General features: G+C 48.3%; 1 protein-coding gene and 1 long non-coding RNA gene across 2 annotated transcripts in view; one reads left to right on the top strand and one right to left on the bottom strand.

The window, feature by feature from the left end:
- The window catches only part of CAMTA1 (calmodulin binding transcription activator 1), an 849,138-nt gene that overhangs the window by 281,331 nt on the left and 553,134 nt on the right, over nt 1-14,673 (top strand). The window contains 1 exon segment of the mRNA XM_025427290.3: nt 2,789-2,856. Coding sequence (XP_025283075.3) covers nt 2,789-2,856 — 68 coding nt within the window.
- Nucleotides 4,003-8,010, bottom strand: LOC112646911 (uncharacterized). Its single transcript, XR_003127985.3, has 3 exons — nt 7,765-8,010; nt 6,185-6,316; nt 4,003-5,611 (listed from the first exon to the last, which is right to left on the bottom strand). It is a non-coding gene; the product is annotated as an uncharacterized LOC112646911 (long non-coding RNA).

The following is a 14,673-nucleotide window of genomic DNA, read 5'->3' on the forward strand; positions in this document are numbered from 1 at the left end:
CCAGGGGGTTTATTTATTTGAAAGGCAGTAGTGGCAGGGGTACCTGCTGGGTTGGGGTAAGCACTGGCCGAGGGATGTTCATGAAGGTCTTCTTTGGGTGTTTGGGTCTTCAGAATGCTGTGATTAATCTGGAGGTGGCTGGGATGTACTGTGCCCCCATCATTCTGGGCCAGGAGGGGTCACTTAGCTTGTGGCATAATCCAAGGTAAGGATATGGATCCAAGGGGTTCTAGTTGGCACAGCCTATTTTCTGGATGCCAAGACTTCTGAAATTCAGGTAGATGGGTTGATATACATAAGTGGCTCAATTTATCCACTCACTGACTCCAGCCACAGCCTGCTGTCAGTGTTTTGTGAAGCCAAATGGGCATCAATAGATACATGGAAGAATCAACTCCAACTAACTCTGAACAGCCACTGTGATGTTACCATTCATTGTGAGCATAGAGGGTAGAAAGGGATGGAAGGTGGGGATAGATGGAGTTAAGTCCAGCAGTGGTGGCAGCTTCTGAGCTGCACCAGTTTGGTCCCTGCTATGTCATCAGGGGCCTCCAGACAGGCAGCTCATATCACGTGGACCTCAAAATGAGAATAGTGGTAGCTGTGGTTGTGGGCATTGCTATGTGCCAGTCATTGTCCTAAGAATTGTTGCTCCCTGTAAGTGCCCCATGAGGTGGTGTTATCTCAGTTTCATAGAAAACCGAGGTTTCTACACAGTAAGCAATGTGCTTAAGATCAGACAGCTAACAAGTGGCAGAGCCAGCACCCAAAGCCAAGTCTGTTTGCTTCTGAAGCATGTGCTCTTAACTGTGATACTACATTACCTTGCTACAGTGGCTTGGAGTTAATTAAAGCACTGGTAATGGTTTATTTAGGAACTGCTGCATTTTGCTGCTTTTAAGCTATACCTCACCTAAAAATAAACCTATACAAAGACACAACACACTCAGGACACATGCACACAGACACACAGACTCACTTCTACCTGCATATTTGTTTCTCTCACCCCAACTCTTTCTCCTTCCCTCCCATCTACCCACCCGTCCATCCATCTGCCTAACAAACGCCTGTCAGGATGCTGTTAGGTCCTGGGGATATATCAGTGATGACATATTCCTTGCCTTCGAGGAGCTCATGATCCAGTGGGGGGATGCTACCAAGTAAACAAGCAATTAGGTTGCAAAGTGATAAATCATACACAATGGAGGATGGTGCGGTGCCATGGGAGCACACAGCATGGGCAGGTGACCCCCCCCACCACTGTGGATAGTTAGGGAGGGCCAGCTGAGGTGTGTGTCTATGGCAAGACCTCAGGGAAGGTGTTTTCTAAGGAGAAGAAATAGAATATGGAACATAACAGCTTCAGAAATGAGAGAGAATAGTGTGCTGGTCGATCTGCTTCTTTAGCTGCACTTGGTGACAGGAATCTCTGCAATGAGGGAGCTCTATTTTGGCCACAAGTTTCTGCTTGCCAGGTTCTTTGTGAAAGATCTGGGCTTCCAGAATGAGGCAGCATGGGCTCTGGGTCACCAGTCACTGGCTGCCTGGTGGTAGTGGCTGATTATAGGAGATCCTGATCTCTACTTGAGTCTGTGGCCTTCAGACTGCATGGTGTGGATGGCATTTTCTACTTTCACCTGCTCTGCTAACCTGATTTTGGGAAGCGTCTCTTCTTTTTCTTCAAGGGCAGGTTTAGTGCCTCTGGTCAAAGGTGTCACCTCCCGTTATGTCCAGGCCCAGAGGAGGCTCACTGCAGAGGAAGGCTTTGAGCCTCTAGGCAGATGGGCTGCTGCATCACCATGAAGCCCTCTGGAAACCCCCGCTGCAGAGAGAATTGAGACAGAGGCCCCCTCTCTGCATGTTTTGATGGTCAAGGGCAGCAGCTTTATGTTGTATCATCACCAAGATCAAGGGAAATGTGTACGAGTCCAACCTTAATTTAAGTCCCAATCCGTGCCAATTTCATGTTAGCAGATCCGTTTGGAGCTGGAGGTAATGGGCCATATCATGCCCCAGAGCTGGAGCAATGACTTATGTTGATGTCGCCCACTGGCTTTTTATGGAAATTATTAATAAATCAGTAATTCTATCTGCAGTGATGTTGTTGTGTTTATAAATATTTAATTTACCTTCAGGTGCCCACATTTCCTCCATCTTTGCCTTAAACTCTGCTGACATTGCTCTTGTTTCTGAAGCACCGCTCAATAGATTAAGTTATCAGTAGAGGGAAAGGTTAACTTCTCTCTCTCTCTCTCTCTCTCTCTCTCTCTCTCTCTCTCGCTCTGGAGTATGGCTTTATCTTTTCTTTTTAATCTTTGCATGATTTGGCTCGGGGGGGTGGGAGTCAAGCCGAGGGAATGTGACGTCTCTTGTGAAAATGATGAAAGATGAGTCCAGCTTCAGAAGCAGACAGACAAAACTTTTCCAATGACAACCTTGCACAGGTGCAGACCTGTTGTTGGCATCTGTTTGTCCCTCCTTCAAATTAATGACATTTAGTATCTGAAATTGTGTCTGGTGTTTTCTTCCCACAGAGAAATATCTTTGTCCTTGCCACTGACTCATCTTTTGAAATCCAGCGCTTTGATGATGATTGTATGGCAGGCTGAATGGAAAGAGCTTAACAAAATCAAAATAGAGGCACCATCCAAGTCCGGTGCTTTCTGGCAGAGATGGGGGTCCAGCCTCACCAGGGAGGCAGCAGCTGGGAAGCAACAAGAAGTTTCTTGCGTCTCAGGAGCTGATGTGAGCTAATTGTTATTATTATTTTTTTATTCTTCTGTTTCAGGAAATTGCAGCTTATTTAATAACATTTGAGAAACACGAGGAATGGCTAACCACATCCCCTAAGACAAGGTAATGTCCCAGATCTTGCAGTTCTTCAACTATGTACGGTAAATGGATTGATTTTCATTGATTACCTGGTTTGGCTGATCAGTTCGTGGGCAAGTTGCACATACCGTGTTGCATATGATAGCGTGCGACACTGAGGTCTCATTAATTGACCCAAGACAGTGGCAGTGAACACAATCAGACAGCTTCAAAACAGCATGGAGGCTGTCACACGAAGTTGAAGCTTTTAAACTTGATGGCTTAATGCTGGGTCTCCCAGCCAGCTACTTTGAAAGCCTTGGCGGGTGGGTACATCAGGGGAACTTTATTTTGGGAAAGTACCCCCCTGCACTTTCTAGTGTTTTCTAGAAACTCAGTCTTTAAATGAGAAACTACCTTCACTGTCCACCTTTGTCTCAACATGTTTTACAAACTCAAAGTTGGGTCATTCCTGGTTGTGGTGAGAAGATCTCCCAAATCAGAAGCAGGGACTAAAATTGCAGTTTATTATGCAGCAAATGTGCTGAACCAACAGACTGCCACAGACAGGGTACTTCCCACACTACTTGGGGACAGGGAATGGGTGATGATGACTCGGCCGCGCAAATCATACTGCTGTGTGAAGAGCAGTGAAGCTGGGGCTTGGGGTTTGTTTAAAAGGCAGCTTCTTCTTTCTTCCCCTGCTCTCAGCTTTATTTTTGGTGTGTTATACTTTAGAGCTTCGGAGATACGTGGCCACCAATTGCTACCACGTATCCATTAGTGGTGACAGGTCAGGCATTCGTCAGTGTGATGGGTGTTGGCCAGAGTGCAGCTCACACGGTGGCTGGGCTGTGGGGGTGACTTCAGAGGCAGAAAGCTCAGTCTGTCTCTGGGGGAAGAAGCACCAAATTCTCCAGGTACATTACCTGAGACCAGGGAAAGGGGCGGGGGTGTGTCCTCTGCCCCCTTGCCCAGTTCCTTGACCTCTGTCCTTTCTGAGCCACGGAGGAAAGAGGGTCTTATCCTCTAGAATGCTTGCTCATTCTAGAAGGTACTTTAAATTATTACTTTATTAAACTTAAGTTTTTATTGGTTGGCATCATTTAGACAAGGACAAAAGTGTCCATTTTGGAGGATGTTGGAGGATATTGAGGAGAAAGGTTGATTCTGAGATTCACATCTCCATAGGTGGGGCTAGAGGTTGGCTCTGATTTTTTTTTTTTTTTTTTTTTTGATCTTCCAGCCTGAATGCCTCTGCAGGATGTTCTCATTCCTCAGCCTTCTGGGGCCATGATTTCCTTTGCTAGAAAATCAAATGGTTTGCATTAGTTAGCTTTTGCTGCGATCATGCTATCTAAGAAACAATCTCCAAACTTAGTGACTGTGGAACAGCAGACTTCTTTTCCCCCTGCTCATGGGTCTGCGGGTTGGCTATGGCTTTGGTAGAGTTTAGGACTGCTCCATGTATCTTTTTGTTCTAGGACCTGGGCTGAAGAAGCACCCACAGTCTGGGACAGATGGTCATGGAGCATGGCAGAGGCTTATAAGCCTAAGGCAATCCATGTAGGCACGATGAGAATCCCTGCTGCATGTGGCATCCTGTCACCCTTGCTCCCAAGTCCATTAGCCAAAGCCATTCCTGTGGCCAAGCCCAATAAAAGCAGGTGCAGGAACGACATTCTTCCATGGTGCATGGGTAGGGGTGGAGTGGATGAGGAAATGGTGATGCAATCTACTGTTTGGTGAGCACAGCCGTATTCCTGACTATGGGAAAGCCTGGCATACTCATCTCTTTCTTCTGGGGGCATCTTCTTTCAGGGCAGACATCCCCAGACCTGAGCAGGCACCAGAATCAGCTGGAGGCCTTGCTAAAATACACATGCCGGGGCCCCACCCCCAGAGTTTCTGATTTAGTACTCCTGGTGTGGGGCCTGGGCACCTGTTATTTCTGACAGGTTCCCTGGGGATGGGATGCAGCCAGCCTGGGGCCCCACTCTGAGAACCACTGCCCTGGTTTCTGTGCCGGGGAAGGAAGTCTGTCCAATTTCTTTCTCTGCACTATTCCCTGACTCTACAAAGTGCCCTCATCTTGAGCAGCCTGTGGCTTCTGTGTGCGCCCTTCACTCCTCAGCGAAACACTCCTTGAATCTAAGTGGAAGGAAAGAGCTTCTCTTTAGCCAGAGAGTGAGATTCTCTGGAACGCGTCCCGGGCCAGACATCTGATTTCAGATACGCAGACACGTGCTGTGCTTCAGAACAGCCTCTGACTGCAGATCAGTAGAACATTTCAAGCGGGGATTTTGCCTCGTGTTTCAGCCTTCAGAGTTTGGGTTTCAGTTGAGAAGTGAATGTCACTCACGGTCATGCCTGACTCACTTGACTTTTTGGAGTATAAATAGAGCCAGGAGACTTCCCATCCCGAGGCACAAGGGGCATGCGTGCAGCAGAGAGGGAATGTGGGAATCAGATATTGACAAAGCTGGGTTTGAGGCCTGGCCCTGTCACTCAATCACTTTGTGACTTTTAGAAAGTCATTTTAGTTCCTCATTAAAAGCTCCCCTGTTTTTCCTCACGTATGGAATGGAGTTGATGCTCCTGTCCTCACTGGGCCATTATGAGGGTCGAGTGAGACAGTGTTTGTGAACTTGCTTTGCATGCCATGAGGCTCAGTGTCGATGCCAGCGGATATTCCTGATCCTCTTGTCTGCGAGGAGTGGTCCCCGGGCCTGCTGCAGGCTGCAACTTCAGGAGACATCTGCCAGAATTTCTTCAGGCTTTGGAAAGATGAATTTCTTTCCTGAAGGCAGAGGGTGAAGACAGAACGTTTCCTATTAGTATTATAATATCCACTTCGTGTTTACACTTGAAAGCTTCTCATCCCAGGAGGAGGAAAAGTTGCTGTGGTTGTTCAAGGACCTTCCTAAATTAGTTGTTGAGTTGAGTTTGGATTCCCCACCCCCCTTCCCATCTCTAGTATTGAAATTAATTGGTGCAGTTAACTGCTGAGTTCATACAAACCGGCCTCCTGGTACTAAGGAATTAATGACACCAATACTCTGCTGAATGAGAAGGCAATGCAACTTCTGTGTGCCACCGCCACTGCCACTGCTAATTTCATTTTAGAAAATTAATAAAAATGAATTGCACCACTGACATTTATAGAGTTTCCTAATAAAATGATACATTGTTTGTGTGGAGGAATCCCTATTAAATTAATTGTTGTAATCGGTTCACATATAGATGTTGGTATAGAAGCTGCTCAGGGACCCACTCCTTGTCTCGGTGGCTTGCTGATGGCTGGGGGTTATAAATATAGCCCTTGCTCAGATACTGCCCTAATTACAGAGAAGGTCCCGGGAGCCCCACTCACCTGTTTCATAATGAGGTGTGCTACAAGGAGGCTCCCAGGGTTGGGGGCCTCGGGGGCGGCGGCGGCACCATGGCAGGGTTGAGTGTTGAATGTTTAAACAGCCCATATTATATTATCAGCAACTGGGACCTTCTGGAAATGGCAGTTTGAAAAATCACCCTTCAGGACGTCTTTATTTGGCACTTGCTGTGTGCTCAGCAATATAATAATACCATTTGGAGGCCCCAGGGGAACTACACACACACACACAACACATCCCACCCCACCAGGTGAATTCGGAGTCTTGGAATTAAGAGCCTATTCCCTCAGTCTAGAATGTTCTTCAGGCTCCTCCTTCTGGCCTTGATTTGGTGTCACTTTCTCCGTGAGGTCTTCCCTGAGCACACTATTTAAAACCACACCCCTCCCATTCAGCCAGACCTCCTTTCCTTTTTTCTTGTTTTATGTTTCTCTGGAGCACTTATTGCCATATGACACACAATGTATTTCACCTATTTATTTGTCTAATTCACTTATTCATGATCTGACCTCCTCTCCCCCACAGTGACAATATCACGAGGCATTGGTGTGTTCCTGGGGTGTCCCCAGTACCTGGAACAGCACTGAACATGTGGTGGGCACTCAGTGCACGTTTGTGGCACGAACAAGAGTGAGGCAGAAGACGAGTGTGAGTGTGTGAAGGAAGAGAGCTGGGTTTGCTCCATTCTATTTTTGTCTGTGTGTCTCCCAAGGATCAGCTAATTGACCTAGTCCTGTGCTTTTAAATCCTTTCAACAGTTCTGCCAGGTGGCAAGATGCAGAGAGGGTACACAATCTGTCCAAGACTGCACAGCAAATGTTGGAGCTGGAGCTGGAGCCTAGGGTTATCTTATTGCAAAGCTTGTAATCTTACCTTTTAGGCTGTACCGCTGTGTGGGTGTGGGGTTCAAAGGTGGCCCAATAAATAGTTTTGATATTCCTTCCCACCTCCCACCTCCAAAATTTCTGAGCCACACTGGAGAGTCAGGCACCAGGCAGAGCGTCCTTGTGTTGGTGAGCGTGGCTCAGGTGTGTCTGTCAGGTATGTTCCTGAGTTGGATGCAGCCTCCCAGGCATGGACAGTGCGGGAAACTGCACACTCCCCTGCAGTGCAGAATGTAGAGTGGAGCAGGGCATGGGGTGGGGGTGGGGGAAAGGCTGCAAAATTTAGCAATCGCAATAATTTATTGCTCCTCCCTTGGGAACCATGCAACCTTCCCTGGAAGCCGGGGACAAGCAAAGCTTAAGATGAAATTGGAAGCACTTCTGTCCCAGGAATCCTGTGTACACTAGTTAGAAGAGGCTGGAAGATGCTATTAATTATCTAATTAATTAATTAGATTTATATAGATAGCACCTAACACTGAAGCACTAAAGGTCTAGTAATAGAATTTTCCTATAATGAGCACTAAATGCTTCGTGGTCAATAAACAGTAAACCAGCCAAAGATAGGGAGGGAGTCTGGAAGGAAAGGAAAAGAAAAGTGAGACCTAAGTTTTGAAAAGACCCAAGTGACTCCCAGACACATCCCACTGTCCCTCTCTTATCTCTCTAGACCCCACCTGTGCATTGCTTGTTGTGCTCCCGGTGATGGCCAGGTGGGAGGGTGGACACTGAGTCCTCTGTCCTCTGCTCTTGCTTACCAGTCCCCTACCCAGGACTATTGTCCCTTGGATGGAGTTAGCCAGTGCTTCTGCCAGTGTTTCAGACTGGAGTTCGCAACCTGATTCCCCCAGGTAGGCCTGTACCACCAATGTCACGCTTGGATTAGGGAACCATTCCCGCTGTGCTTCCCTCTCTGGGATGGACTCCCCTCCCTGCATGAGCTGTCCTACAATGCTCCTTTGTGACATCATTGTTCCCCTCCAATGCCTCAGAGATTTCCTATGTGATAAGTCCCACTCTAGCTTCAAGTTCAAGGTCATTCTCCTGCCTCAGCCCAAGGTCATTCTCCTGCCTTAACCCATATTCTTCAGTGTTTCCCTTTGACTCCTACCTCAGAACACCTACTACAGTTAGGGGGCTGCTTCCTGCTCTCCAAACACATCTTCCGTGTCCCCTCCTTTTGCCTTCAGATCTCGAATGCTCCATGCCCAACCCAATCTGCCTGTCCTTTGAATCTCACTTCTTTCTGGGAGCCCCTGCAAACACATCAACCTGTAGTGAGCCCTCTTCCCTGTCAGCTTCTGCAGCCCACATTCTCTGTATCGTCAACTGTTTGACAGTCTCGCTGTCATCAGTATGTAAGTCTTGCCTTCCCAGTGAGATGGTGAGCCCCCTGCCCTTGGGTCATGCTGTCTTTTTTGTCTCTGAATGGCTAGTGTACAGGGAGCTTTGATGGGGCACAGGGTGGTGTGCAGACTCAGGGCAGAGCAGCAGGTGTGCACCAGCATGGGCTGGTAGAGTGGGACCAGTGTGTGGGCACAGGGCTCCACCTAGAGAGCCAACCCAATCAGGCCCCAGGCTGGTCCCCATGCAGTTGGTGCTGCTAGGGCCACAGCCCTCTGCAAGGGGTGCATGGGGGTCATAACCTGCTGGCCCCTTGAAGGGCCTCTGATCCTTGGGACAGCCCTGATTGCTGGGGAGGCTGCTTGAGAGACCAGAATAGAATTTCGAAGATCATGTGGAGCTCCTATTTGGGTGATTAAAGAATTCTCAGAAGGAAACAGGAATGAGGTTCTGACACATGCGGCGGCATGGCTGAAGCTAGACTAGAGGACACTCGCTCACTGGAGTGCGCCCATTACAAGAAGACAAATCCTGTGTGACTCCAGTCTGTGAAGTCCCTAGAAGAGTTGGACTCACAGAGAGACAGAGGAAAGAAAGGTGGGGGCTGGGAGACTGGGGGACGGGATGGGGAGTGAGTGTTTCATGCAGAGAATTTCAGTTTGGGAAGATGAGAAAGTTCTGGGAATGGATGGTGGTCATGGGTGCACCACATTGTGGATGGACTTAATGCCACTAAAATGCACACTTGAAAGTGGTAAAAATGGTAAATTTTATGTTACTTGTATTTGACAACGATTAAAAAAAGATTCCCATAGTGGCTTCTTTCTGTGTCTAGTTGGGCAGAGTGGGTGGTCAGAGATTGGCCCTGCGTGTGCAAGTGTGTGTGGGTGTGTGTACATGTGTGCATGCACGTGTAGGGAGGGGGTTCTGTTGGGGGATGGAGTTAGAGAGGGCAGCCCTTATATCTACATCATTTCAAGGACTCTGTTCTTTGCGGCTGCAAAGAAAAAATAAACTGGGTCAGCAGTCATTTCAATGTGGCGACCTTTGCGTTACGCTGAATTGGGGACCTGCTATCAAATTAACATAACGATGTGTCATGTTACATCCATTTCAGTATTTGCCTAATATATTGAGCGAATCCTCGACGAAGTGCAAACTACCATCATTAACCAAAGAGCAAGTGCAGTGCAAGGAGGTTCGTAGGCTCGGTGTCTGCTGCCTGAGGACTCATGAGCAGCCCGATCCGCTGGGACCTTCCCGGAAGGCATCTGCCTCAGGGTCCTGAGTTTTGAGACCTTTCCCCATGAGGCAGGGAATTAGCTGTGACCTGGATCCTGATAAAGTGTCTGGTGTCTCGACAGTGGTGGGGAAATCCCTAGCCTCCATATCGAAGTGGGTCTGTCCCAGATTCCAGTTCATTATCAGGAATCACAGACTGCAGAGGAGACAAAGCAGGGGCAGCCGGCAGAGGCCACCTCTCCAGGATGCCCTGTGTGTGGGGACAGGGGCTGCCCAGGTCCCGGTGTCCCTGGATCTCCTGGGAGGTTTCCCCTGCTGTCCTCTCTGCAAGTGGGCAGCGGGTAATGGGTCCTCCTCTGGGCTTAGCAGCTTGTTGAAATGGCACCAGCAGCCAGGCCAGCTTTCATTACCTCCCTCCTCAGTTCCAGGAGCCAGGACAGCCAGTCTAGCAAGCCGCCTTCCTGGAGGGAGCTGAGACAGGGAGTGGACCTTTGTGTCTCCGGTCTCCCTGGACTAGACAGTTGCCAGCTCCTGGTTGCCGCTTCTGCTTCCTTTCAGTAGTTTTATTTTTATCAAAAATATCCATGCACATAGTTTAATAAGTCAAACAGTCCTAAAGGGCTTGTAAGAAGGAGCAGCAGATCTCTGCCCCATAGCTCAATCCTACATCCCAGGAGTGACCACTTGTAATTCTCTCAGTTCTGAGATTTACCTCCAGACTTTTCCATGTGTTATTCTGCTATTTCTTGCTGTGTCAAGTTTATTATTATTTTTTTTTTTGCTGTGTCAAGTTTAGATGGTTGTCATTGGACTTCCTCGGAAGCTAACTGAGGATTTAGTTATCTCGCTCTGCCATGCTGTGTTTTCCTTACCTGGGGGAAGGGCTTTGGTTGTGGGATTCTGAGATTCAGCAGCCTGGTTCTCCGGGGTACTGCCAGTGGTCTGGGAACCAGGCAGGGAAGGGGTGTGGAATTTCACCATCAATTAATGAATTCCCCCCCAGTTTATATCTGTGTTTCCTGCCTCTCCTCTGCACAGTCAAGAGTCTTACAGGGATTCTTTCTCCAGAGAATAAGTTTGTCTCCAATAGTGGTGGTTGCTTGGCTGCTCGGGGTAGATGTAAGGCCCTGGGAGGGTCTGACTGTTCCCTGCACAGACTTGCAAACTCTCCCTGTCACCCACCTCATTTCAAACTTCTGCCTTCTCTGGCACCTAATTCTTGCAATTTGCCAGTCTTTTCAGGCTCTGCAGGAAAGTGGGCTTGTTGGTCCCGATGTTCCCTGTGGGGCACGTGGCTTTGGGCTGCTTCTACTCTGCTAGGATGTCTTGACATCTGTCCCACTCCCATTTCTGCTGCTGTTGCCCTATCCTTATGGGTCTGCACCTATTTTCCTTCGTCCACGGCTGGCCCTGCACATTGGCTGGCCCCTTTTCTGCTGTTCACGCTCACACTCACGCTCATGCTCCATCTTACTTGCTGTTTCACTCTCTTGCTATTTTTTCTCTTTATCTCTTTTTCAGGAAGAAAAGCCTCACAATGCACAACCCACTCAGGGCCCTGGAAATCCCATTGCCAAGATGTGCACACCCCTGTGTGCAAGGATGCAGCCCCACAGGCATACTGACCCCCCCACCCCCGCCCACCGCATTTGCCTCCTCACCTTCTTCAATGGACCACCCTTGGTTTAGAGCCTTTCCTGGTGTCAGCACAAGGGGTGTGGCTGGCCTCTCCCTGGGCAGAATTTTGGGGGCTTGGGGGGCTACTGAGGGGCCATCTGGTATGCCTTGCATGTCACCTGACCATGTGCCTTAATGCTTTCTCTCGCTATGTGGCTACAAATGTGTCTTCCTGGGGTTGTAGGAGGCAAGGTGCTCTCATCAGGGCCCCTGTGGTGCAAAGTTGAGGTGCTGGGGCACCTGTGGGGACAGCTTTCTCAGGCGCTCCTGCTGGTGTCTGTGCAGGATGACCTGGCAGCGACGACTGTTTCTGAGAACGAGATATGTTGTTCTTATTGGCATTGTGCTTACACATACCGATGGCATTTACGGTCCTAATCAGTGCCCACGCCCTGAGATCTGGCTTTGTTTCTGCTCATGCCAGTTCATTCTTAATGTCTTCATTCCCCCCCTGGATTTGGAAAATTAGGATTATCTAGTATTTCTGTAATGGGCCCAGGCTGGTGTCTGTGGTATTTCCTGCAGATCAGTTCTGATCTAATAAATTGTTGCTGGCTGCAGGTAAAGGGAGCTGCCCGTGTGCCTGGCGGCAATGTTAGGTGGGAAGGTATGTTCTCGGGAGAGACCATTCTTTGCAATTCATGGTCTTCTGTGTAATGAGTAATTCCCAAATTAGCTTGATATTCTGGCCTAGAGGTTCTCCTACTGTTCTCAGTCTGGTTAGGAGCTATTACTGTCTTTGCTGTTCTGAGATTCCCCACAGTTCTTTATTATGGGGCTTTAAAAAAATTGAAAATAACCAAAAACAAAGGAAGAAAACCTTTCCTGGTTCTCCAGCATATTCCACTTTCCATGTGAGCTTTTACTTTGTGTGGTGTGTTTATATGCATGCACACAAACACACACACATGATACATGCATACACACCTGTAGACACACAGGTGCACCTGCATGCATGTATAATATGCTGACACACATGGACATACATGTCCATAGATAGGTATAGACACATACATGTGCTGACACACATGTTTACACATGCATACCTACAGATACACACATACACTTATGCACATATACACATGTATGTGACATACACAAGTACACAACACCCACCCACACAGGGGTACACATGCACACACACACACACTGTCCTTCTGTCACTGTTCTCTTTTGTAAGAGCAATATTTCTGGGAAAAATTTCCTTCTTTTCATTCAAGAATTTAATAAGATGGGATGAAATAAAATTTCTCCTAAAAGAAAAAATAAATTCTTCCATAGTGGCTGCACTGACCTCACTGGGTAGAAAATTTACTGTTGGTTGAGGTACTTCATTTGAGGGGACTCTGGGAACAGAGGGGCCTCAGGCCCCAGGAGGGGGCGATGTAGAGGGTCGTGACTGAGCCAAGGGTGATGGCCTCACCAAGGTGGCTTCTGGGCTGGCTGCTCTGTGATTTCCATCACTGCTCCAACGAGGTCTCTAGGAATTTGGGAGCAGGCATTTGTGGGGATTCTTGAGGCACAGGCTTTTTTTGCTTATGGAGGAACCGGATTCACTTGCCTCTGCAGGTGTGCCCAGGCTGTGGTGTCAGGGAAGCAACCACTGCCAGGTTTAGGGGGAAAGCTATGGAGAAAGGCAGTGAAATCAGGGAAAGAAAGATTTAGGAGGAGAAAAGAGATGAGGCATGTGTGTTTCTGTCCAGGAGCACAGCCTGCACTGTGAAACGTGCCATTTCCATGCATCTTCCCACACATGCACACCTGTGGCTTCACTGCCTATAGTGTCATGGGCTCCCAGTCATGAATCCCATTTACCAACTTTGGGGGATGCCGTGCCCCACTCCCGATCTGGGGCTTGAAGGGGCTCTGTTGGGGGAAGACCATGTGTTACATGTAAGCCCTTTTACTCTTGAACCACACAGTACCACATTGTCACCTTATGTCATTGTTGCTCTGCTTCCATTCATTTGTTTATTCAGTGAGTACTTTTTGATTGCTCCCCACGTGCCAGGTGCCGTGCTGGGCTTTGGGGAGGTGGCAGTGAATCAGAGAACTTAAAATAATGGCAGTTTGGAGGAGTGCTACAAGGGACAAGTGCAGTGAGAGGCTGCCCCTTCCCAGCGGGGGTGGAGGGAGTGATGGGTGGGTTGCCTTCCTGGAAGGCTCAATATCAGGCAGAGACCTGACAGATGAGTAGGTGAGTGTGCGAGTGTGCATGTGAGTGCCCATGTGTGGGTGTGTGCATATGTATATGTGGGTGTCCCTGTGCATGTGTGCATGAGTATGTGTGCAGGGGGTGTTAGGGGAGTATGAGACTGGATAGAAAGTCATTGCGCTGGAGGTAGTAAGGATGGGGAGAACGGTGAGCTGAGTGGTGGTGTTGGAGGGGCAGTTGAGGCTGAGGTTGGAGAGGGCTGTGTAGACCAGGCAAGGATTTGGAGCTAGTGCTGGACCCATTGGGGACACTGAGGGGAGGGTTTTGAGCAGGTGGAAAGTGAACCAGAAGGACAAGAAGAGAAGTGTGGAGAAACCCAGAGCTCTCACTTGCCTCTGCAGGTATACCTGTTAGTGATGGAAAGACTGTCTATGTGAACGTGCAACATCCTGTTACTTGTTGTCCTCTCAGAAGACATGGTATGATCTAGCCTTGTGAGTTTAGAGAGTCAGAAGAACTCTTGGCTTCCCTGGGTGAACTGGGGGCTCAGTGGCTCAGAGCCTAGAGCTTTGATTCCCCTAGAATATCTATTGCTCCACCTCGGCTGCTGTCACCTCCACCTGTCCCTTGGTCCCCTCGTATTCTGTGCTCCTCCTTGGCTTCCTCTCTCCTCTTCAAATAGGGGTCCTGCCTGAGGCTCCATGGGAGGCAGGGCTCCCCAGGGGCTCTGCTGGGCATGATAGCTTCACGGCATGGGCCCATCTACGTGTTAGAAAAATATTAATGACAATGTGATAGTGATGGATGACAGGAGGAACACACAGGAGAAATATTCTCTTGAAATGATTGCCAAACTTGGAGTTCTTTTTTGGCTGTTGTACAGAATTCCAAGCTGAGAAGGAAATTTATCCCTTTACTTTATGAGTAAGTGGTTTGGTTCTGCTTCCTGTAGAAAACTTCCAACCTTAACTCCTATGTCCCATTAGCTTATGTCTGGAGTCATCCAGGGCTCCACTGTCTTTCTAGTGCCAGAGGGACCACAAGGATACATCAGAGTTTTGCAGTTTGTTAATTTTGTATTAAATAATTAATAGTAAAGTTAATTGATGAATTATTCAATTTTCAGGTAAAATGGGATGATAAATATTCATAACTTATTTTATTAAGG

This window comes from Canis lupus, chromosome 5 (assembly GCF_003254725.2).
Source record: "Canis lupus dingo isolate Sandy chromosome 5, ASM325472v2, whole genome shotgun sequence".
In the NCBI taxonomy this organism is placed as follows: Eukaryota; Metazoa; Chordata; class Mammalia; order Carnivora; family Canidae; genus Canis; species Canis lupus.